The sequence below is a fragment of the Stigmatopora argus genome, chromosome 7, assembly GCF_051989625.1.
Source record: "Stigmatopora argus isolate UIUO_Sarg chromosome 7, RoL_Sarg_1.0, whole genome shotgun sequence".
Lineage (NCBI taxonomy): Eukaryota > Metazoa > Chordata > Actinopteri > Syngnathiformes > Syngnathidae > Stigmatopora > Stigmatopora argus.
In genome coordinates this window covers 11913965-11938483 of record NC_135393.1, presented here as the reverse complement: position 1 = coordinate 11938483, position 24519 = coordinate 11913965, and the positions used below count along the sequence as shown (strand labels likewise).

At 41.8% G+C, this 24519-nt stretch overlaps 5 protein-coding genes across 7 annotated transcripts; 3 read left to right on the top strand and 2 right to left on the bottom strand.

The window, feature by feature from the left end:
• The first annotated feature begins 1978 nt into the window (after positions 1 to 1978).
• Positions 1979 to 6084, top strand: LOC144077557 (leucine-rich repeat LGI family member 2-like). 2 transcript variants are annotated; one of them, XM_077605401.1, is made up of 9 exons: positions 1987 to 2104; positions 2277 to 2358; positions 2699 to 2770; positions 3148 to 3219; positions 3303 to 3374; positions 3474 to 3545; positions 3709 to 3878; positions 4617 to 4781; positions 4869 to 6084. In XM_077605401.1, exons 2-9 carry the CDS (start codon positions 2303 to 2305, stop codon positions 5702 to 5704), a joined length of 1515 nt encoding a protein of 504 aa, XP_077461527.1. In that variant the 5' UTR covers positions 1987 to 2104; positions 2277 to 2302; the 3' UTR covers positions 5705 to 6084. The 2 variants fall into 2 exon arrangements, with proteins under 2 accessions (XP_077461526.1, XP_077461527.1); XM_077605400.1 differs by having other exon boundaries at positions 1979 to 2358.
• Positions 6085 to 6200: 116 nt separating this feature from the next.
• LOC144077558 (coiled-coil domain-containing protein 149-like) lies at positions 6201 to 11571 on the top strand. 2 transcript variants are annotated; one of them, XM_077605402.1, is made up of 13 exons: positions 6201 to 6396; positions 6919 to 7080; positions 7175 to 7213; positions 7377 to 7484; positions 7949 to 8065; positions 8141 to 8310; positions 8390 to 8462; positions 9067 to 9151; positions 9258 to 9402; positions 9473 to 9549; positions 9676 to 9711; positions 9789 to 9836; positions 10354 to 11571. In XM_077605402.1, exons 1-13 carry the CDS (start codon positions 6346 to 6348, stop codon positions 10797 to 10799), a joined length of 1557 nt encoding a protein of 518 aa, XP_077461528.1. In that variant the 5' UTR covers positions 6201 to 6345; the 3' UTR covers positions 10800 to 11571. The 2 variants fall into 2 exon arrangements, with proteins under 2 accessions (XP_077461528.1, XP_077461529.1); XM_077605403.1 differs by lacking the exon at positions 9789 to 9836.
• Positions 11513 to 13318, bottom strand: LOC144077559 (extracellular superoxide dismutase [Cu-Zn]-like). The gene is made up of 2 exons (XM_077605404.1): positions 13174 to 13318; positions 11513 to 12367 (listed from the first exon to the last, which is right to left on the bottom strand). The coding sequence occupies exons 1-2, from the start codon at positions 13194 to 13196 to the stop codon at positions 11734 to 11736; spliced, it is 657 nt and encodes a 218-aa protein (XP_077461530.1). The 5' UTR covers positions 13197 to 13318; the 3' UTR covers positions 11513 to 11733.
• A 356-nt stretch (positions 13319 to 13674) lies between these two features.
• dhx15 (DEAH (Asp-Glu-Ala-His) box helicase 15) lies at positions 13675 to 20343 on the top strand. The gene is made up of 14 exons (XM_077605408.1): positions 13675 to 13857; positions 14768 to 15116; positions 15202 to 15395; positions 15474 to 15633; positions 15853 to 16071; positions 16685 to 16852; positions 17057 to 17143; positions 17233 to 17382; positions 17460 to 17568; positions 17740 to 17931; positions 18996 to 19118; positions 19243 to 19433; positions 19668 to 19837; positions 19914 to 20343. Exons 1-14 carry the CDS (start codon positions 13796 to 13798, stop codon positions 20029 to 20031), a joined length of 2292 nt encoding a protein of 763 aa, XP_077461534.1. The 5' UTR covers positions 13675 to 13795; the 3' UTR covers positions 20032 to 20343.
• A 190-nt stretch (positions 20344 to 20533) lies between these two features.
• Positions 20534 to 23857, bottom strand: LOC144077706 (solute carrier family 22 member 7-like). The gene is made up of 9 exons (XM_077605626.1): positions 23477 to 23857; positions 23308 to 23411; positions 22818 to 22972; positions 22554 to 22722; positions 21985 to 22108; positions 21801 to 21910; positions 21505 to 21719; positions 21308 to 21416; positions 20534 to 20873 (listed from the first exon to the last, which is right to left on the bottom strand). The coding sequence occupies exons 1-9, from the start codon at positions 23855 to 23857 to the stop codon at positions 20666 to 20668; spliced, it is 1575 nt and encodes a 524-aa protein (XP_077461752.1). The 3' UTR covers positions 20534 to 20665.
• Between the last annotated feature and the right edge of the window lie 662 nt (positions 23858 to 24519).

The following is a 24519-nucleotide window of genomic DNA, read 5'->3' as shown; positions in this document are numbered from 1 at the left end:
GGAGATATTTTTTTTTAATACAATTTTTGAACAATTTTATGTTTTGTTGAGAAATGTATTTGTAAGTTTTAAGTTATCATCTATCATACATACACACTTACATGCGTATGTATTAAAGAACCCAGTTTTTTGAAGTGATTGATCAAAAATAGACTCATAATTGATTACAATGTGATATAGTAAATCAGAGACAACTAATTATTCCTCTTTCAACCAAGAAGAGGTGGAAGGACTGAGGACATAGTGTATTCCTTCTAATTTTAGAATCACATTTCCTCATGGTTGCAAACTAATTACTGTATTTTCTGCACTATAAGTTGCAACTAAATCACTTCAATTTTCTCAAAAGTCTGGTCAAGTGTGGTTTATATATTGATCAATATTGGTTAATCATTTTATGAAATTATCTTCAGCACAACTCCATCTAGTTGATGTCTCACACAACTCTGCTACTATTACTACTGCTACGACTCCATCTATTGGATATATAACACAATCCTCCTCTACTAATCTAATCCGCTGTGCCCTATATATAAACAAATTTTAAGATAGGCCATTAATCAAAGGTGTGCCTTATAGTGTGGAAAATACGGAAAGCATATCTGTCATTTATTACATATTTTGGGTGCCTTACTAACGTATTTATTGTGAGCTGGTATTCAAAAAATAACACATATTTTGAATGGAATTGAAAAAGGTTAGCAGTCACTGCTAACTTATGTAAATAAGTCAGATGTTGCCTTTTCATTGGTTCGGAGTAACAGGGTGACTTTCATAAAAAGCGCAGGCATTCGAGACACGAGCTAAATGTAACAGCATGCGTGGGGTCAGAGGTCAAAGCGAGCGTGAAAGACCAATAATACGATAAAGCAGTTGTCGTTTGGCTCTGACACAAAACCTGTTTGAAACATCCATCTCATTGAAAGGTATTCAACAACAAAATATTAAAGGACTTGCTTTCGGCCCGCACGTGCCCACATTGTATTAAGACTAGCACGCTGAGGCTAAAAACAGCAATGATTGATGGAGGGCTGTCTTGATTTACGTCAGACGTATGCTGCTCCCTCTTGGTGATGAAGATTCACTTTCATAATCCTCATCAACTTCTTGTCCTTCAGTAAAGTTGGCACCTTGTTAGAACTTGCTGGGATCTTTCAGCCCTCCAACATGATTGGAACTTCTCTCTTCTCTATACGTACACCAGGAGTGTCAAACTCGGGTTGGTTTGTGGGCCGCATTAACGTCAACGCCATTTCATCTGGGCCAGACCATTTTAGATGTAATATTTAGTTTTTTTTAATAAAAGGATTAAAAGAACTGGATTAAAAGCCCTGAATATTCAGTTTTTATAGATCTAAAACAATGTTTATTTTAGCTTTTTTTATATTTTTTTATATTTTACAAAATGATTTTTGACCTAAAAACACGGAAAAATTTGATTAAAAAATTACAATTATTGATTTAAAAGGGGGAAATCAGGAAATTTAATATACATCTATACTTTACATTTTAATTTGATCCTAAAAACAGAAAGTCGACACTCATGATTTACTTTCCCGGGCCACACAAAATGATGCGGCGGGCCAGATTTGGCCCCCGGGCCGCCACTTTGACACATGTGACGTACACCAAACACGCCATCTCATCTCATCTTATTTTCTGAACCACTTTATCCTCACTAGGGTTGCAAGGGGTAACCACTCATCTACCGGGCCGCCCTCCAAACACACCATTTTTGTATTATTCAAAATCTCAAATTAATGTATAACAGAAATGGCTTCCATATTGTTTATTTATTTTTATTTTTTTCTGGATCATGCCAAAATGCCTGTAGTTTCCTGGCATAGGCTCCAGCACCCCTCGGCGAGCGACCCTTGCCAGGATAAGAGGTTCGGAAAAAGGAATGAAAAAGAATTCAATGAAGTACAAGATGTTTATTTCTTCTTATGTACTTCTTTTTCTCCATTACTTGCCTTGTCATTACAGTTCATCAACATTGTTGTCTTGGGGGCGCAGCATCAGCGTGTCAGTCCGTGTCAGGACAGGAGTGCGTGTCCTCTACCGCTACATTCTGGATGTCGCCCTAGCGGATAAACGGCAGCTGGTAAAGGAAGCTGCTCCTGTTTTTCTTCTCATTACACAGCAACAATAGCAACAAGAGCGTCTACCGGGGGGCTAAATGACGAACACTATGCGGAGGGCTCTGCTCTTCCTTTTTGCGCTGCTCTGCATTTGCAGTGCCAACAAATGGAAAAAGAATTTTAAATGTCCTTCAGGATGCTCGTGCACCAAGGAGACCATCATGTGTGTCGGCACCTCTCACGTCCCGCGCACTGTCCCGAGTGACGTCAACTCACTGTAAGTCATATGTCTTGGCATTACAATATTTAAACAAACTGTATGATTAAAGATGGTAATCGACATGTACGGAAGCAACATATTTTTTTTAAAAGCCTTGACCCTTTTTTAAATTAATTTATTTTATTTTATTTATTTATTTATGAGTTTTTTATACTCTATACTAAATTATTTATTTTCTGGGAGTTTGCTGATGAATGTATTTTTAAGATTGTTTTTTTGAATTATTTTTTTTAATCTCAGTTTTTCGGATTAATTTATTATGAAGGTTGTTTTGAATGTGTCTAGTATGAAATTAACAAATAAAATGTTAATAACATGTCCTAAAATTCCCCACCAGGAGCATCGTAAATGGCTCCATTACAGACATCCCAGAAGGGATGTTTTCACTCATGCCATCTCTGCAGCTACTGTAAGTACATTTGTGACTGCTGAGTTGTATGAAAGTGGGTTTTAAGGTAACAAATGCTCTATTATGAGATCTTCATTATAGCTGTATAACAGCATTCTATCATATTGAAGGTTAAAAATGTAACTAAAATGCTTGACTGAGCTCAAAATAGTGTAATTGCAATATAGCTCAAAACTAGTGGAAAAATTGGTAATTTCCTCCCTGACCACATATAAAGCATAATATTTAGTGATGGACCAATACATTTTTTGGCTCCCTCTTTTGTATCAGCCGATCTCGAAATTGTACCGATACCACATTTTTAAAATTCAAATTTTAAATAAATAAAATAAGCCTGATGGATTACTATGCAATAAAACCTCTTTCCTATTCTGCAGGCTTCTAGCTGCAAACTCTTTGACGACTATTAAAGACGATGCTTTCCACGGTCTTCCGCAGTTGGAATATTTGTAAGTAGTCGTTTAGAAGAGTAATTGATGATCGTGACTACATGAGGGTAAATCATTTTGGAATCATGCTTTTTATTTAACAGGTTCATTGAAGGGAATAAGATTGAAACCATCTCCAAAAGGGCATTCCGTGGTCTGCGGGATCTAACGCATCTGTAAGACAAAAAAATTTAAAACATTTAAATATGGCCATTAAAAATAAAACCAACGCTTTGTGCCGACGTGACTATTCTCTCTTTGGGGCTCGTGTTTAGATCCCTGGCCAATAACAACATGGCATCCCTGCCAAGAGATCTTTTTGTTGACTTGGATTCATTGCTGGAACTGTGAGTAAGCACTTTGTGTCTGTGTGTGTATGTGTGTGTCTTCCTTTCTTTGCTTTTAATTCAACTGAGTCAGGCTGCATTTTGTATTACACAGCCTTAAAGTACCGTAAAAGTATTGTGGACACCGGTTCAGATGTATTTTTTTTGCTGTGTCTCATGCTAGAGATTTGCGAGGGAATGCTTTCCAGTGCAACTGTGAGAACAAGTGGCTGATGACGTGGCTGAAAAACACCAACGCCACAGTGTCGGACGTCTTCTGTGCAGGTCCCAGCGACATGAAGGGCAAGCGTCTCAATGACGTCCCCGTCGGAGAAGGACAGTGCATGTCTACAGGTGAACTAAAATGAAGCCTAAGCAAACAGTGGAATGCTGACATATGCACCGTGTGTAGAGAGAGAAAGAAAAGAAAATAATCAATTCAAGTGTTTAATAATTCAGCATAACCTTAGCCTGCACAGGTCACTTCTTCAAATAGCCCAATTTACTTGGACAACAGTGAGTACCTTTTGCGCTTTAGATAACTGTTTAACCACTTGCAGTTTGTGGGGACAATAATTCAAAATAATGAAAATGGTTTGACGTGTAATGGCAGAAAAATTGTATCATTTGAACTTAAAATCTACCCATTAGAATAAGTGAAATATTTGAAAAGATTGTTTTTCATTCTGGAAATTTGAGTCAATCTTAGTCTTAGAAGGTGAGATGGTGCTGGAGTTTATCTCAGCTAACTCTGTGCAGAAAGCAGGGTACACCCTCAAATAGTTGTCAGCCAATCACAGGGCATGGAGTGAGAATCAACCTTCCGTACTCATATTCATAGCGCTGGAGAATTTTAGAGTGTTCAATCAGCTTACATGTTTAAATAACATTCATTTTCAGCACAGTTAATCATCACAAAGATCGCAGGGGGTGCTGGAGCCTACTCCACAGCCTGAATTGGTGGCCAGCTCATAGTCATACCAAGGGGCAAGCCTACCATGCATGGTTTTCGGGGGATGTGGGAGGAAATCGGAGTACCCGGAGAAAACCCAAAGCCGCACTTGTTTATTTTCCACTTCTATTCCATTGCAGACTTTCTGCGTCACCAGTCCATTCCCATTCAGTCCATGTCGGCAGATATCTTCACCTTTAAGGAGGACATCTATGTAGCAATGGCTGCACCCAACTCCAATAGCTGTGTGGTGATGGAGTGGGATCACATTGAAATGAATTTCAGAAAATTTGACAACATATCAGGTAGGAGGATCGCATCCGTTTCAAGCAAGGTTGCTCAAAGGCTCTATCGTGTTTGTACTCTATTTGACAGATCTGATATTTCCACAGGGAAATCCGTTGTCGGATGCAAGTCGGTTTTGGTCGACGAACATGTTTTGATCGTCGTCACCCAGCTCTTCGGAGGTTCCCATATTTACAGGTTTGACGACCAACAGAACAAGTTCACCAAATTTCAAACCATTGAGGTGCTCAACATCTCCAAACCAAATGATATTGAAGTCTTCCGCCTGGACGGTGAGTGGTACTTTTTGATAGTCGATAGCTCCAAAGCAGGCCTGTCTACTCTTTACAAGTGGACCGACCAATCAGATCAAAATCAAACTGGGTTCTACACCTACCAGTTCCTCCATGAATGGTTTCGCGATACAGATGCCGAGTATGTTGAAATGGATGGAAAATCCTACCTCATTTTAGCCAGCCGCTCACAATCTCCCGTTATTTATCTATGGAACAAAAGCACCTTCAAGTTCATGCTTCACAATCAATTCCCAAATGCCGAGGACGTGGTGGCTGTCAAATCTTTCCGAGTGGAAAATGAATTGTATCTGGCCATGACTTGCTACATTGGGGACTCCAAAATACTCAAGTGGACCAGTAAGCAGTTCACCGAGATCCAAGCCCTTCCCTCTCGAGGGGCGATGGTCATCCAGCCTTTATCCTTCTCGGGCAGACACTACCTGGCTGTCGGCAGCGATTATTCCTTCACGCAAATCTACCTGTGGGACACGGAGACCAAAACCTTTCAAAAGTTTAAGGAAATTTACGTGCAATCCCCACGGTCCTTTTCTGCGGTCACAACTGACCGCAGGAACTTCATCTTTTCTTCCAGCTTTAAGGGCAAATCCATGGTATTTGAGCATGTTGTAGTAGATCTAAGCTTATAATGAAAAATATCTACGTTGCGTCTGAATTCAGTAGAATACTGTATGTACGATTATATTACTGTATGAGATACTCGAAAATATGAAAGTATTCCCACGGTATGGCTGATTTGGAGAGGAATTCCATGGCAAGCAACAAAATTTCTAACTGCATCTAACAAGCTGATTGGTTTCTTGCCTCATATATGAATGTTAATGCAATAACATAATCTGCTCTGAATTTCTACAGTGTATGGCTTTGCTCATTGTATAATAAGAGCTCAGGTTTTTGCACTTTGGTCTAATTGTTGAATGTATTCGAAATATTTGCATTATGTATATAAAGTAGATTTAGATCATTTTGTCATGTCCTGAAGAATAATTATAAACAAATTTTAGCTGTATTTTTTGTTTTGTTTTTAAATGTGCATCATATTTGCTGCAAAAGAGCCTGTCAAAAAAAGTCCACCGCTTCAAGATGGCCGCCAATGACTAACGCCGCCGACTCATATTTTTCGCATCTAGCAGCATTTGGGCAACAAATGCTCCTGCCCTTAACGTTGAAGTCATCTGCGTGTGTGACATAAAGCGTCGCTAAAACTAGTTTGAGCTGAAAATACACATTTGAAGTCACAATTTGACGTCAGTGTGTTTCACCGTCAACGATGGATCCGTCCAGGAGGAGCGGTGCCGACTGGCAAGGGATGGTTAACGAGGTAAAAACATTTGGGGAGACCCTTTAAATTCGTTGGAGCGAACGTGAACAAAAATAAATAAAATGAGAATTTCCTATTTGGACATATTGCCGGTTGAATGTCTACATTTTAATCATAGCCCTCCTTTGCCTGCAGGCCACGTGCACAAGGAAGTGTTTTTTTTAAACAACTGTATAATGTAACGTGTGATGTAAAAGCTTTCATATCTTGAAACCGTGATGCGTATTTATTTGTTTGTTGCAGTGGTGCATTCGTTGGCAAATAAGTGCGCACCCACACGGGGAATCCTAATTCAAAACCATAAAGGCTGTACCTTATTTTCTAGTTATCCTTAACCTGAACATTTATCCATCCCATATCCTAACCAGGTTGATTTGAAGCTTATCCACTGGTATTCATGTTCACCCTTGTTTTTCAAATTGTATATACATGTGTATTATGACATTTTCCTCCTTTGTCAACCTACTTTTCTTAGAAGGAAAGATGTCCTTTATAATGACTTCAGTATCCTTGCCTTCGCAGTTCTTGATTTGTAAACGAAAGTTGGAGAGCAAGAAAGAAGCTCTTCTGATCCTATCCAAGGAGCTGGACACATGCCAACAGGAGAGGGATCAGTACAAGCTGATGGCCAACCAGCTTCGCGAGCGGCACCAGGGACTAAAAAAGAAATACCGAGAACTCATTGTAAGATATTCCAACATCGTCAGGATAAACCACCCATGAACTTTGTTTTAACCCAATTGAATTCTTTTCACCTGAACGACACCCACACAAAAAGGATGGAGATCTGTCTCTGCCCCCTGAAAAACGGAACCAAGTAAGTTCTTATTTGCAGTGATTACATCATTACACAAATGAATTTAATAGATCCTCACATTAGATGCATTTCATTCACTGCTCTATGATGCATTTAAGTCCACGTCCATTTGAAGTTTAGGGTGTCGGAGGCCTCTCCATTGACCAGCTTGTGGTATCCTTAGGTGAATTTAGCTCAACTACTGAGAGACTCGAGGGAAAAAAGCCAGCGTCTCTCTGAGGAGGTGAAGGAGGTGAAGCAACGACTGGTCGAAGCGCAGGGTGACAATAAGGTATGTGTATGATACAAAGTCCATTAGATCAATCTGCAAGAAAAAGGAGAGAAGCATAAAGGGAGAAGAACTGTGACTTTTGGGTCATACGATAGCGTACTTTCCTAAAAGTGAAATTTTACACTTTTAAAGGATGCACTTGAACATGTCCAAAAAGTCTATTCTATTCTATTCGAGTCTAATCTAACATTTTATAGGCATTGTTACTTTATCATCCTCAATGCTTTTCTGAAATGATTATTTTGGAGTCACTGATATGTTGTTTGGTGTTCATTTTTTCTAAAACATTTATTCTATGAAGAAAAATATGGTTTCAGATTTGCTGTTAAATATGTTGGTTCAAAGCAATTAGTACCCGAATGTTCATTCATAAAAATGATGACTTTTCGGGACCTCAAAAATTCATGCAATAGTTTCAAATGTGGTAAAGTGATCATACTCGAATAGTGTATGTTATTTCACAGCTATTACGTATGACTATCACCAAACAAAGACTGGGAGACGACGAGGTAGGGGCTCGTCATTTCCCAGCGCACGAGCGAGAGGACCTGGTCAGACAGTTGGAAAGAGCCAGGGAGCAGGTGAGCATTACTGATCGCTCGTGTTCTGTCAACCGAAATGGCCTCGGACTCAGGATTTGTCCTCGTGCGCTGTAGAATGAGGTGCTGGAACACAATGTAAAGTCTCTCACCGACGAGCTTCAGGATGTACGAGCCGAGCGCGACGTCTTCCAGCAAAAGGCTCATCGCCTCAATGTGGAAATGAACCACATCGTTGGGAATGATGTTCGGATTCTGGATATAGATGCACTCTGCATGGAGAACAGGTTTGTTATTGTCTTCTTCTTTTTTTTAAACATCTTGAAAGTTTCTCCAGTTTGCATCAATGAGTTCTGACTTCTTTAGGTATTTGAATGATCGTTTATGTCAACTTCAGGAGGAGGTGACTTTGCTCAAGACAAATCTGGGGAAATACAAGGTACTTTTTCCATGCGTTTTATTAGGAGTACACAGTAAATTTAAAAAAAAAAGTGTTTTTTGTTTGTGAAACGCAGACTTTTTGAGAGAGAAAACTCGATTTGTTGTCTAGGTTTATTACATTTAAATTGAAGGTTGTGACATGGGGATTAGGTTGCATTGGAATCATAATAGACCAAAGAAAAAAATTGAAAAGTATCCAGAACATTACGAGCTTTATTAACCAAATAAAACTATTTGTAAAGAATTCGATAATTAGATAATTTTGATCTTTATTTTTGTACGTGGCACTGGTAAATTCCATCAGAAAAAGGTGTCACAAAATCTCAAAATTATCTTTAATAATAATAATCGGACATAGGCCCTGTCGGTGGTGCTTCTCCATAAGCTGCGTTTACTCGGCAAAAGACCGATATTATTAATTAATTATCAATATTTTACCAACTAGGAAATGTGATTTTTGGCATTTGGTATGCTCAGGAAATGTAATTATACTTTTTGACTGTGGGGAGAGCCAAAACAGTTTTAACCCCCCCAAAAAATTCTGAATAATATTCAGCAAACTGAACAGGTTACATATAATATACTAATAAAACTCCTTACAGAGTGCACTGGAATCCAGGAAGAATATCAAAGTTTGCGGAAAGCCAAACAGCAGTGCGCTCACTGGGGTGCTGTCAGCCAAGCAAGGTGTGATGTCATCCACGCTTCACTCCAGCATGACTTACCGTCTTTAACACGCGTTTGTTTGAGGGCAAATCTTCACCACCATATCTGGCGCATGTGTCGTATCCAGTGAAAGAACTGCTGTGTGAAGATAGCGGCTGCACGCTTCCGGTCACCGCGCAGTCAATCTCGGACCTCAAGTCGCTGGCCACCGCTCTCCTGGAGACCATCCACGAGAAGAACATGCTGATTCAGCATCAGCGGCAAATCAACAAGTAGCGACTATTATTTTACACCTTTCCAGGCTTCATAAACATTTTTATTAACAGACTCCTTCTCGCCAAGGGTTCTCGGGACTCGAGTTGCAGAATTGGAGAAGAAGCTAAAAACGTTGGAGACATCCGGGTTGTGGAACCTGCCAGGTTGGTACAGAATTAAATGTCAATTTACTATCCGTAACATAATGATATTGATCATTACTAAGTGCCCTTTGTCTCATAGCTTGTAATCGTGCTGTTAATTCTTCTCCTTATGTTTTGCTCCCAAAGGCCTCACTTACAACATCTCTGTGGGGATAAATGGAAGTAGGTTTGATTCAGATCTGTTTTCCTCTTGTTACCATTCAATTATAACAACTCAACGTTGTTTTCCTTCACAATAGAGTGTAAAGATGCCGACATGTGCGACGCTCTACCGTCAGCCGCAGCAGGTTAGCAATTTTAGTAGGGATGTCCCAATCGCAAATGTTTGCATTCGGGTTTAATCCGAATCACCCGTTTTTGCGGGTCTGCCTGAAAATGACGTGATAGGCTCCGGGACCAATGTTCCCTCTAATTTTTTGTTTGTCTGGGCAGAAAGACACCCTCCCTGAGCACCGGTGTGAGCAACATCCTCATTGCTCGCTATGGGCACACACCAGTAGCAGGTGTATGTCTACTACACATAAATTATTTAGTAATAATAAAATGTAATGATTATTATCTATGAATGGGCGGCCCGGCGGATGAGTGGTTCGCGCGTCGGCCTCACAGCTAAAAAAAAAAAGGGATTTTATTTTGTGCGCTCCATATGATTTGCTGTGCGCAGAGAAGACGAGAGTAGTGCGCAATTGCGCACGCACGCAGCTTAGAGGGAACATTGTCTGGGACATCTCCTTAATTTGAGGCGTATTTATGTCTGTTCAATTGTCACGTTTTACAGTATGATTTTTATGCACCTATTCACAGGAGAGACAGAGCAGAGTTTATCAAGGCAGCCAATGCAAGTGAGGGAAACTCAAGCAGAATTCCCCAAAACACCGCCCTTGTCGTCCCCCTCAGCTGAAGAGGAATCGTCTCACCCTCAAATGAACTCGCCAAGCAGCAACGAGCTTCAGGAAAAGGAGCAATCCAAGGACGACGACGAAGCAAGCGGCGAAGCCTCCTCGATGGTGGACGTGAGTAGACCCCTTCTGTCAAACCCCCCAGAGCGACCGTGTTTGGCATTCAACCCCAAAAGAGACGATGGAGATGTAGACAGCGCCGAGACCGTCGAAATAGAATGCATCATCGTTGAGGAACACGCCCATATTTCAGCACATGCAGACGCATCGGTAAGTTTTGAAAAGGAGCAGGACAGTCGGCAAGATGAAGAGCTTTCGATAGAGACTAACAATTTGGTGTGTTCTGCTTGAAACGACTATGATTGGCTGGTGGGATAGGCTCCAGCACCCCCCGCAAAAATGAGTGAATGTTTAAAACGAGCTTAACAGTTGTGCTTCCACACATTCCAGAATACTTCTAGAGGCTGCTATTTACTCAACTACTACTTTTTTTATTTATTAAAGGAAACCTAATATAGAATTACAGTGCTTGCAAGCAGTCATGTTAATAATTACTCTTCTCATTTTAGAAAAAGCTACTGAATACCACTATTATAACTGAATCGATTAGGCGAGAAAGCAGGCAAAAAGTTTGGGGTTTTTCTTAGGTTACTGGGTTTCATATTTAAAATAAGATATTGATAGCACAAAATTTGACCAAATATTCATGAAAATTTAAGGTCAGGGTATAATCTAGTGGATAAAAAGTACTCCCAAATATAAGAGTTGCAGTACTTTGGTTATTTTTTCTGAATCTGGTAATTCATCCACTTGGTAATTTTTGTCATTTTGCAAGGATTAATCTGGTAGCACTGAACAAAAATGGGAGTTAATTATGCTTTTTATGTTTCTTTGAGATATTGAGCAGGGTTGCGTTATCGTCAACAGTTAGCACACTTGCTTCCTAGTTCTAAGGTCAGGGGTTTTATTTTCTTTTTGGGACAATGAGGTCACCTTATTGTATTTCACTTACCAGCACTGGCCCCTGTGTGATGAAAGCACCAATTGTGAAATGTTAAACAGGGTTTGTCTTGGTAGAACATGTAGTATTTATTTCTGCAAAATAAAGCACTTTTCAAACATATTCAGCACTGCAGGCAAGTAACTAGGTAGATTTATGAATTTTATGTGTGACTATATAAATTCATGTCAGCTACCTTTCATATATATATTCATTAGGCTAAGTACATGTTGTGGAAATAGTAAAGACTCCATTAAATGAATGGCTTTTTGCAATATTGATCATTTAAAGTCTCCACATACGCCTATTGATCTGCCTAGAGTATGCATTCCAGAGATTAGGGGTTGTAATCCCGATGACACAGCAGCCAAGCCTGCGTCCTGCATTTCCATTTAACAGACTCGCGGCATCTCCACCAAGTCCCAAATCATCCTTCTTCTCATGAACAACCACAGCTCTTCCAAGCACGGATAAACCGCCAAATAGCGTGGCCTCGGACTCAACGATTGTATTGATTTTGCCATGTTGGGGCACAAAGTGTCCAAAATCTCCAGGGTGGTTGGGATGGTGGACGCCCAGGGGGTTGTAGTGCCCACCGGTGGCCTCGCACCCCTGGTCTAGGTTTCCATACTGATGAATATGTACGGCCCTGGGCTCTGGTGGACCCCCACTTGGGAATCCGTGAAAGCGGAGAATGACTCGCAGCTTTCCTTGAGGATAATCCTGCCTGAAAAGCACTTGGCCATAGATTTTGGGCAAACCCCTGGCCAGTGAGGAGCTTGGTCTCATTTTACAGGCTGCATAAAGAGTGCCATTGTTCTGCCGGACCTCGGGTGGAGCCAATGTGTCGGGTGTGGCCCAGGCGCAATGACAGGCCGACAGCACAAACAGAAGTGATGTCCCCGCAACCAATTTTGACCTGGAAGACAAAAATACCATGCCTAAAAATAATACTAAAACATCAGTACACATTCTTAAACAAGGGCGGCCCGGTGGGGCGGGTGGTTAGCCTCACAGCTCTGGGGCGGGTGGTTAGCCTCACAGCTCTGGGACCCTGGGTTCAAGTCCAGGTCGGTCCACCCTTGTGGAGTTTGCATGTTGTGCGTGGGTTTCCTGCGGGTACACCGGTTTCCTCCCACATTCCAAAAACTTGCATGTTAGGCCGATTGGACACTAAATTGCACCTAGGTATGGGTGTGAGTGTGCATGATTGTCCTTTGTCGATTCAGGGTGTCCCCTGCCTCTGGCCCGGGGTCAGCTGGGATAGGCTCCAGCACCCCCGCGACCCTAATGAGGATAAAGCGGTTCAGAAAATGAGATGAGAGACAATCTTAAACAGGGGAAGCCTTAACAATGTCTGTCCTATAGAAAGTAGCTGAATTTTCAGTTTATTTTCTTATTTACCATCAAGTAAAGGGAATTAATGTGATCAGTTCCGTTGAAGCCTCGAAAAATCATAAAATATTCTGAAGAACTTTGTTTTTACGAATTGATCAATAATTGGACTTTTCAAAAAGCTACATTAAGTTTTCTAATACTTTATTTATATCAAAAATACATATACGCAGGATTCAATGCAGTAAAGAACTTTCGAAAGTCAAAATGACAAGAATGCAGTTATAATCGACAGTGTTGTCAAAAATACTAAGATTTGCTGTTTAAGTAGTAACAAAGTAGTAAACGACATTACACATTTTCCCAGTTAATAAAATCAAATACACTTACCAATTTTGATGCATTGCTACCATTATTGCGAAACGGATCCTACTAAAGATGCTTTTACTTAGGAGTTGCTGTTGCAATAATAATGATAGTAATAAAATGTCTTTTGACCTTGGAGGTATTCTTTATCTTTGTTGTATAATAAGTGAGTCAGTCGGTGGGCGTCGCTTCTTGAGGGTGGGGCATATTATTAGCTTTTTACAGTGTACTATAGTACTTATTACATAAGCGGTGCTATTATTTAAAGACTTCATGTTTTGCGGTGTATCTTGTACTGCTTAAATGGAAACAATTGGCAAAACTAATTTATTCGGCGCTGCGATCAGATTTATAAGGCAGCTCAGAAATCACAAACGAATGTTAAAAACACTTTACAAAACACTCTCAGTAAATCGGGGTGATTATTAATCCGCCTTATGTCAAGGCATTTTGTATAAAATCGGCCGTGTGATGTGGTGCAAGAGAAACAGTAACACTCCCGCACAGACAGCGGCGGTAGTGCGCCAAGGAACAATGTACCAACGAAGAAGAACGTAATCAGGAAACACTGTCGCATTTTTATACCCGGTAATATAGCGACCGCCGTTATTGGTTTTCAACATTTACCCACGATTATCTCCTAAAGATGTCTAAAAGACATCGTTTGGATTTGGGTGACGACTACACCAGTAAGAAGAGGTCTGAAGGGTAGGTGGGGTGCTCATGAAATGTGACCGATGCAAACACTTTAGGGGCGCTCGCGGACTGTTGCTAGTTGGCCAAAAGCCTACATTGAGGTTTAATGGGAATCGAGACAATATAGCTAACCTCAGTATTTGACGTCTTCGCTGTTGATTCTATTATGTATCGGTCAGATCATTTTCTAATGCCCTCCAGTCATTACGTTGAACCAATTTGGATCATTTTGTATTAGCGTTCATTCAAATTTGGATGCACGTGTATGAAGTTAGCTGCATGCTAGCAGTCGTACCTTCTACGAAGCTAACTAGCTAGCCCGCTAACACCAGCCGCAAATGAACGTTGTTGTAGTTGTTGGTCCTCGACAAATCCACGCAGTTTAGTCTTTTAATACGTCTTTGGTTGTTAATTTACAGTTGTCTACGTAGTAAAAAATGCACCCATAACTGCATGAATATATAAATTTCAAATTCTGTGTACTTGTAGTACACTGGTTTATTGACTCCTGCTGCCATGACGGCGATATTTGTGTAATGGGCCAAACTTGATCAAATTCAAATAATCATTAATACAAATGCTCTTTGGTTGTATTTTTTTCTTTTGGAATGTATTGAACACTGACATTGTGGGTTTGTTTCCGTCTCTCTTCTCGTCGTTCACATCAGATTGGTAGAAGTTGATCTTTGTCTCCTTTTAGTTCATAAGAATGTCATAAAATGTAGTTTGGCAAAAAAAAGCTTGGAAAAAAACGTCATCTCAAATCCACCATACATGTTAAGGTAATATCTAAATATTGTGACCACATTTCTATACTTCAAAATGTAATCTAATAGGAAACAACACTATTTCCAAATTTGTCGATTGGAATACGAGGGAAGCATGTGAGTTGAACAGCATTGCACTTTGTTGACATTAACAGGCGTGACAGAGACTCGGATCGAGACCGCGGGGATCATTCCAGGGATAGGGACAGAGACCGAGATCGTGACCGCGACAGAGACCGGGACCGCGAGCGAGACCTGAAACCTCCAAGTGTGCCCGCTAAAAGCACACCAGCCGTGATCACCATGCCTCAGCTGAAACAGATGGCCATGCAGCAGCAGATCAATCCATTCACCAACCTGCCGCACACACCCCGCTATTATGAAATCCTGAAGAAAAGATTACAGCTTCCTGTGTGGGAATACAAGGAAAATTTCACCGACATCATCACACGCCATCAGAGCTTTGTCCTTGTGGGTGAGACTGGCTCTGGGAAGACGACACAGGTGAGGGAATGCATGCATCAAAATGAATCATCTCCTTTTTTTGTTACCTTTTAGAAATTCACGTTACTCTTGCTTTTCCCTGTAGATCCCACAGTGGTGCGTTGATCTAATCCGGAGTGTCCCTGGTCCTAAAAGGGCGGTGGCCTGCACTCAGCCAAGGAGAGTGGCAGCCATGAGCGTTGCCCAAAGAGTGGCGGACGAAATGGACGTCATGCTCGGACAAGAAGTGGGATACTCCATCCGATTTGAAGACTGTAGTTCAGCCAAAACAATACTCAAGTAAGCAGCTTGAACCCCCTGTTCAATATGTACAAGGGAGATTTTCCCCTGTCGTGCCAACAACTCCTGTTCCTTTAGGTACATGACAGACGGTATGTTGCTAAGAGAGGCCATGAATGACCCTCTTCTGGAGCGATATGGAGTTATTATTCTGGACGAAGCCCACGAGAGAACGCTGGCCACAGACATTCTAATGGGCGTGCTGAAGGAGGTGGTGCGTCAACGGGCAGATCTAAAGGTATGTGCGCAAACGTTGGAACTTTAGGGCCACCTTCATTGTAGAAATTTAGTGGTGTGGAAGTTTCTCCTGGACATAGTCAACAAAGGTATAGTGGTGACCCGTGGTATTACCGTATTGCAAAAATGTGACAATATACCTACTGTGTTCTTATCGGTATTTTATCATGCAACAAGTTAGATTTTAATTTCAAGCACTACGCATGTGTTTTCTTTGCAGGTGATAGTTATGAGTGCCACGCTGGATGCAGGGAAATTCCAGGTGTATTTTGACAGTTGCCCCCTGCTGACGATTCCTGGTCGCACGCACCCGGTAGAGATCTTCTACACGCCCGAGCCGGAGCGAGACTACCTCGAGGCGGCCATTCGCACTGTCATCCAGATTCACATGTGTGAGGAGGATGAAGGGGATTGTCTTCTTTTTCTCACCGGTCAAGAGGTGAGTCTGCTTGACAGTCGATTTTCATGAATGCTGTAAAGCCAACCGATCGACACTGGTTGAATTCCAAGGTGTTGTGGTATGAAACCAACGCTTCTCTTAAAAAATAATGTAACCTCACGTGATTGATTCCAGGCTAAACCATGACCTTCATAACTTTTGCAGCTAGACTCTAAGGTCATTGTCTTGGGGAACACCAGATTTCCTGTACGTTCTGATTTAGCCAGTAAATGGCTACATGGCGTGTTACTTGCTTGTGCTTTTTATATGTTGAACTTATGCGATATTTAGGGAACAAGCAAGTGGTCATTTTGAACCTGTTATTTTAACACACTCTGAAAATGCCACGAGCAAAGAAAATAAAACTAAGTGTGCAGCCCCCACACCGTAGGATGATCTAATAGACTGTCAATAATTGGGCTGACTTTGACGATGTCTGGTTCTGTCACATGACATTATGATATATTTTAATGTGTTATTTGATTTGGGTCAGACTCAACCACTCCCAAGTGGACCATGAATGGCAGCCAATGAGTGAATGAGCTTGCCTTTTAGAAATGCCACCACCTTTTTCCAATTCTTTCTTGCCCCTAAAGATGTTTTTGATGCGTAGGAAATCGATGAAGCATGCAAACGGATCAAGCGGGAGGTCGACGACCTCGGGCCTGAAGTAGGAGACATTAAAATCATTCCGCTGTATTCCACGTTGCCACCGGTGCAACAGCAGAGGATCTTTGAGCCACCACCCCCACGGAAACCCAATGGTGCTATAGGGAGAAAGGTAGATTTAATTTGAAATTCTATCTTGCCTGGGTCACTGATGTGCACTGATTGATAAACTAACGACTTGGAGCTAAATGTTTATTCTACAAAAGTAGAGGCAATGTTGCTGACTTGGGGATTGCATATTCTGCATTATGTCTAACTTCTCTATTGCCCAGCCCTAATCATTATTGGTATCGACTTGCTTGTTTTTGTTTTGTAGGTTGTGGTGTCAACCAATATTGCCGAGACCTCTCTAACAATTGACGGCGTGGTCTTTGTCATTGATCCTGGTTTCGCCAAACAGAAGGTGGGTGGTGAAGCAGCATACACTGTTGTGTGTCGTGAAATGAATTGTGACGGGGAAAGTTGAGCCTAATGTGACAAATTTGGCAACAGGTATACAATCCTCGCATCAGAGTAGAGTCGCTCTTGGTCACTGCCATCAGTAAAGCCTCAGCCCAGCAGAGGGCAGGACGAGCCGGCAGAACCCGTCCAGGGAAATGTTTTCGCCTATATACAGAAAAAGCCTACAAAACAGAGATGCAGGTGATGAGCCTAAACTAAGTGTTCTTCCTCTTGGTTAATTTGGCCAAGAGTTATACTGACCTTGCTTTACGTTTCAGGATAACACGTATCCAGAAATCCTGCGTTCCAACTTGGGGTCTGTGGTACTGCAACTAAAAAAGTTGGGCATTGATGACCTTGTACACTTTGATTTCATGGATCCACCTGGTGAGCACGTAGATGTTAGCACGCAATGTTAAAATCAGCCAATGACTGCAAGGCAAATTTTAAATATGAGTAATGTGTTTATCCAGGGTATCAATTGAACATAAACAATTCCATACTTATGTGAGTGGTCATCCAATTTTTCTTTTCACCCCTCTTGAAACCTCGTCGCAGCTCCCGAGACCCTGATGAGAGCCCTGGAGCTGCTCAACTACTTGGCCGCGCTCAACGATGACGGTGACCTGACCGAGCTGGGCTCCATGATGGCAGAGTTCCCGCTCGACCCCCAGTTGGCCAAGATGGTCATCGCCAGCTGCGAGTTCAACTGCTCCAACGAGATCCTCTCCATTACTGCCATGCTGTCAGGTAATGCCCACCACTGGGCCTGTTCACAATCCCAGATGAAGCCATATATTTTCATTGGGATCAAAAGGGTCCAGAGTATTGAGCTAAAGAAGACTATTAAGGATAGCACAGTACAGAAGTTATTTGTACTGTCGACTTTTTGAGTCTTGAAGTAAATACATTTAGAATTGGGCTTTGTGTGCCAGCCTTGATGAAGTCCATATTTTTTGTTTTTACTCATTGGCACTATATATCCAATCCATTTTGACTGCGACCAGTCAAAATGGAATGGATGTCTGGCGCTGTCAATGGCACAGACTTTTGAGCAATCACAACCAGTCCTGCTAGTTTAAATGAATTGCAACTCTACCATTATCAAGTGGGTTTGATGGTCATTTTAGCTTTTAAATATAGAAAAAAAAGTTTGGCCATAAATGGCAGCCATTGAAATGTTGATCTTTACTTCAGTAAAACTGTGGGTAGAGAGTGTTAATGGAAACTATTTTGTGTGAATGTCTGTTATGCTATTTTTCGTGCCATTAGCCATAGAATACACAATGAAGAGGAAAAGAAATGCCATGCTGGAATATAAATCACATTTTTGGAAGGGCAATATTTTTATTTGATCAAAAACCAACGTGTTAATATAACAGTAGTAATATAGAGAATACCAGTTTTTCCAGATAATTAGAAGCCCAAAAAAGGAACATAACAGGCTGTCGGTGGTCAAAAGGGGGGGAAAAGAAACATGTACAAGTATAAGTCGATCTTAAGCATTAGTCGCAGAACCCGCTAAGCTATGAAAAAAAAATGCAAATTATAGTCCAGAAAATACGTAAGTAATTTGTCGTTCTGTAAAACAGACATTTTGTTTTACCTGAAGTTTAATGAGTTTCCCACTCCCCTTCTTCGATCTAAGACCGCAGCCCCCCTGTCCCACCCCCACCTGCTCGTTGATAAAACCTGTGGTTGTGCCACTTCCCGCTGCCACTTCCCTAGCATCTTAGGCTTTTCTCTTTTGTTTTGTGGATGCTTGACTCATCCCTATGGGCGGCTTTGTTGGGGCCCATACCAACCTTGTTTAGTCCCACAGTGTTTTGTACGCCCCACGGAGGCTAAGAAGGCCGCCGACGAGTCCAAGATGAGGTTCGCTCACATCGACGGCGACCACTTGACTTTGCTCAACGTCTACCACGCCTTTAAGCAGAGTGAGTGTCGAACTCGCGGCCATGTTCAGTACTGTTGTAAAAATTGAAAGCATTGCGTACACTACAGACTTGAGTTGCAAAATGGATCGCTTTTAACTTATTCACTTTTAATATTACTCTCCAGACCACGAGGCCAACCAGTGGTGCTATGACAACTTTGTTAACTACCGCTCGCTGATGTCCGCCGACAACGTGCGGCAGCAGCTTTCCAGGATCATGGACCGTTTCAACCTGCCCCGTCGGAGTACAGAATTCACCAGTCGGGACTACTACATCAACATTCGCAGGGCGCTCTGCACTGGCTTCTTTATGCAGGTCAGTACTGCTGATTGCACTTCACAAAAAGATTATCCGCGTAAGACGTGTTTCAGGACCAGTGTCGGCCGAGGCTGACAAGTCGCAATTATGTGGCAAGATTTCTAACGGACCTCCATTTCACTATTTTCGGGTTTCCAGTACCATACCAAATGCTGTACAGCTGTAGTCCAAGTGATAGGGAATCATTCTGGGAGAGTACAATAGTTTGACCAGTGTGTGTCTGTCCTGCAGGTGGCTCATCTGGAGCGAACTGGTCATTACCTCACAGTCAAAGACAACCAAGTCGTCCAACTGCACCCATCCACAGTGTTGGATCACAAGCCCGAATGGGTGCTCTACAATGAATTTGTCCTGACCACCAAAAACTACATTCGCACTTGCACAGACATCAAACCAGAGTGGTGAGTAAGACCAAAGCAGCAGATGACATTTTTGAAAGTCTGAACGGAGTTTCTCATTACGCCTCCTGTGTTGCAGGCTCGTCAAGATCGCCCCCCAGTACTATGAAATGAGTAACTTTCCACAATGTGAAGCTAAACGACAGCTGGAGCGAATCGTTGCCAAACTAGAGAGCAAAGAGTATTCGCAGTACTAAACATTAACCTATAATTGTCCGGGAAAATGACAGCATACCATTATAGTTTTAGACCTTTGTGTCATTTGATCTTAAAACTGTTCGCTATGTAGTGTGTTCATTTTGGATTTTTTTTTTTTTATATATATATATATTTTGTTAGCTTTCAGTTGACTCCATCATTGTTCATTCTTCAGCTGTTAAGTCAGAAGATGTCAGTACAAGGAAGCGTTAGCTCGCTTTAAATCTTTTCAAATGGAATATTGTCTTGTTTTCCTTTAGGGAATTGTTGACTGCTGGCTTTGTTTCATTAATAAAGGAGCTTTGACTTACTATCGTTTGTATCTGGAATCTGACATTTCAATATAATGAGGAGAATATATTTGCTGTATTACAAATGCACTATTTCATTTTTCATTTATTTCCTAGCTGTAGCCAGGAAGTGTGACATTTTTCTTACAATAACTACCAGGACAACAATCTCACATGGGCTTGAAACTAGTCCATGATTTGATTCCCAGAACTTGGTCATGAGAGTAAAGAAAAAGACATCCAGTCCAGGTGGGCCAACTTTCCAAATGCAATCAAATTATAATTGCAATAGAAATTTCATTATTCCTTATTAAACCCAGCGCAGTAATGTGCTTCTGGTCTATTAGATCCCCTCGACATCCTCTATGGTCTCCGGCAGGCACCGGTTCCGTGTCTCCGACAGCGTCGACGCCATGATTGCCCCGAGTGCTGCTGACGAGCACAAGATGAGCTGAGGAAGCTGCTGCCACACTTCATCGAGTAAAAGGATCAGCGGAGCGATGGCCACACCCATTCGAGCCAAGGCGGAGTTGTAGCCCATCCCGTTCTGTCTACAAAATATATGGTGAAGACATTTGTTTGTGAGTAGTAGTGCTAATTTCTCCATCAGGCTCGTGGGGACATTGCATTTCGTATTTTTATTTATTGTCAATTAGTCCATGTGACTTCACATATGAAAATATATTAGCAGAACAAAGTCCACAGCGCATATGAATTGAATGCCTTAATTTTTTAGTTCTGTTCCAAAATAAGATTACATTCAAAATTACTCTTTCTCTATGGTACTGTGACAATGAAATTTCCCGAATATGGGATGAATAGTTATCCAATCCAAAGGAAATTTAAGGTGGGGGAAAAATCCAGTTTAAAATTCTCTAATTTAATTTGTGCGGCACCAGCTGAAATATTTAAATGTCTTGTTTTTGTTGAAATATTGACAATGTAGGCAATGAAAAGTAGCATTGAAAGATGTGCATGAACTCACCTGATTACAGTAGGAAACAGCTCCGAACTGTAGAGAACAGTGGTTGAAAAGGATCCTGAGGCAAAGACTTTTCCAATGATTGCCACTGCTGTTCTCATCCAAGACATTTCTGTGAGGGATCACAGGTGACATTAATTATGGACTTGTTGATGAGCTCAAAATCATGGATCCATTTTGGAGACTGTAGTAACACTAACCCTTTGGTACCACAATATTGATGCCCAGAGAGATGGCCAGCATTGTCAGCATTCCCACCTGTGTGCGCTTCCTGCCAATCCTATCCAGTAAGAAGTAAATGGATAATTTTCCTGGCACTTCAGCTGAAGAATACAGCAGTTGAGTGAGGTAAGCGTTAAGCCCGAAGCCGCTAATGTTGAATGTGATACCATAGAATGCAACGGCATTGCTGAACCTAAAAAACCCATAAGACAACTTTATATTCCAAACTTATATGTACAGCAACTTTGAAACATTGTGAACCGTGCATACAAACCAAATAAGACCAGTGGTTAAGGACAGTTTTCTCATTTTAGGTGTTCTAATGAGGTCCAGGTAGGAATACACTCGGCCTTTCCTTTCGGTCACCACAATGGATGACAGCATCTGAAAATATTTAAAGGAACGTACTTGGCAACTGAGATCATCAAAACATTAGCATCATGATGACTACTGCAAACCTCAGGTGGAATTTTTTTAAATACCGCCTCAGTTCCATTCATTTTGGCACATTTTACAAGGCACGCATGCGCTTCTTCCAGCTTTCCGTTGGCTATGAGCCATCGTGCTGACTCTGGCATCCACCTGCAGGTCAAAGGCAAACGGGGCCTTCAGCTGTAGGAGGTCATACCATATACGTTGTTTCTTGAGTGTGTCTATCTATCATACTCTCGAAATGAATCATTTCCAAATTCTCGTTGTAGCTGCAAAAACGCAATCTGGACTATTGGTTGTTGAAGATCTTTCAACTTCAATTGAAAAAGCCTCTTCAGTTCTTCAACATGACTTCAACACCCAAAAAAGGTAGGATTGCCTTGGTTCACCTTTTGCAAATCACTGCACCGTGCGTGACTAACAATATAAACAGACAAAATGTCTAACTAGCTCCACTTAATGTCAGTTTGGAAAACCGTCTCACAAGCGTTACATACAGTTATTAGTACAAGTGTGGGTTAGAACGCCGCACCAGAGCAGGATGGCAATGGTTCAACCGAATTCAAGTTCTTTGAAAGTACAAATCGGTGTATACCTCCAAGTGATAATAGCCAAGATAACAGGCAAAGTGACACTGATAATCAACCACCTCCAGTCAGTCACAAGGTAGGCAAAGGCTACAAAAGTAATACTCCCAAATGTCCAGGAAAAGTTTTCGAAGATTCCAACCAGTTTCCTGTGTTCAATGTCCACCCATTCCACACCTGGAGGAAGATTACGAGGACACACATTCTCCCGTTAAATGATATGCGATATTATTTGAAAATACTACTACGAGCAAATATTAAAAATACCGTACAGAGAACTGCAGAGACGATGACAATGCCAGTCATGCAAAAGCCGGTAAGGAATCTCAGCACTCCAAACATCAGGAAGGATACGGAAAACGCACTTGCGAGACCAAACACCATTCCGGAGAGATAGGACGTCAGCAACATGATTTTCCGACCGAACCTGTGTAGAAACAAAGTCAATAAGATGGTCAAGTCATTAACTGATAAATATTGTCGGCACAGTACGACAATCAAGGCCAAAATTGACTCTAATACAAACACACGAATGTCGTTAATATGAACATTGGTTCATTCATTTTCCGGGCCGCTTAACCTCCCTCGCAAGGGTCGCGGGGGTTCCATCTCAGCCAACTACAGGCAGTCGTAAGATTGAATTACGTAGTTGCCAACCAATGGCAATGCCTACCTTTTTTTGACACTGCAGTTTGAAATGCCACAAATCTCGTAGCTATCCAATCAAGCTAGATGCATTTATGAGGCAATGAAATGTTATACCTATCACTCAGACTTCCAAAAGTCAAGGCTCCAAACACCACACCAATGAAGAAGACGGTGGCTGCGGCTCGGGTTCGACTTCTTTTATCACAGACGAGGTCCCACTATAATCGACATACAGAACTCGTATTTGGACATCGGAACAATCGGTGAATTCAACATAGGTCACCTCAGCGGTCATAGTGGACTTGAAGGTGGTGTTATCATACACCCATCCATCCACACATGGCAAGGTTGGTGCAGAAATATGGACGACTGACTTGTTCAACAACAGTTGATATTGAGGTTCGGCGTACATCCTACACGAACTCGGAGTTCCGCCCTCCTCCAGCGGGATGCTAACCACAAGCCTGTCCGCCAGGGACAGATTCCCGAAGAGGCCGTTATCCACGCTAGGGATGCGGCAGTGGTGGGCCGGGACGGCCGCGATAAAGTTGTTGAGTAGGAAGTGGCATGGCAGCGTGAAGCGGCTCATGAAGTTAATGGCCACGATCATCTTTTGGAACCTCCCGAATCCGCCGATGTCAGAGAGGATGGCCTCGAACTTCATGTTGAAATAGTTCGTACCACCAAAGTAGAGACACCACTGCCTTCCCGCAGAGCTGAAGACTGGACTCTACCTTGGAAAAGGGGAATGTGTGAAGCACTTTCAAGTTACGTCAGGCATTGACCATTAACTCGGATTTTTTGGATCACTGCCATTTATGAACAAAATGCAACTGCTGAACCTTTCAGTCAGTTCTTGGTGTCATCTCAGGCTCAACTCCCAAAGTTCCTTGAGATTGTTTTAGTTTGTCCTGGTCTTGCTCTTTTGTCGATGTCTCATCAAAAATATTTTGGTCTTGGCATTATCATTGCTAACTCGTGTGTAGTTTGTGGTTGCAGTACCACTTTTAGCCACTAGTCTTTGTTTGGTTGTCTGTCTCCTTATGCCCTGCATTTGGCTGGCTACCAATTCAAGGTGTCCCCGAGTTGGCCAGGACCAGGCTCTCGCACCCCCTGCGACCCATGAATGAATTAATAAAATGTAATGGATTATGTTAAATGTGAGCATCCTATGAAGGTCAGACTGACAGACAAATTTGTGGGAAAATTGTTCCCTTACTTGAAATTCTTAGCATTCGTGGGTATAGGTCAGGGGTGGGCAAACTTTTCCACAGAGGGCCACAGTGGCACCTTTTCACCAATCGGGTATCTTACAAGTGCAATCTG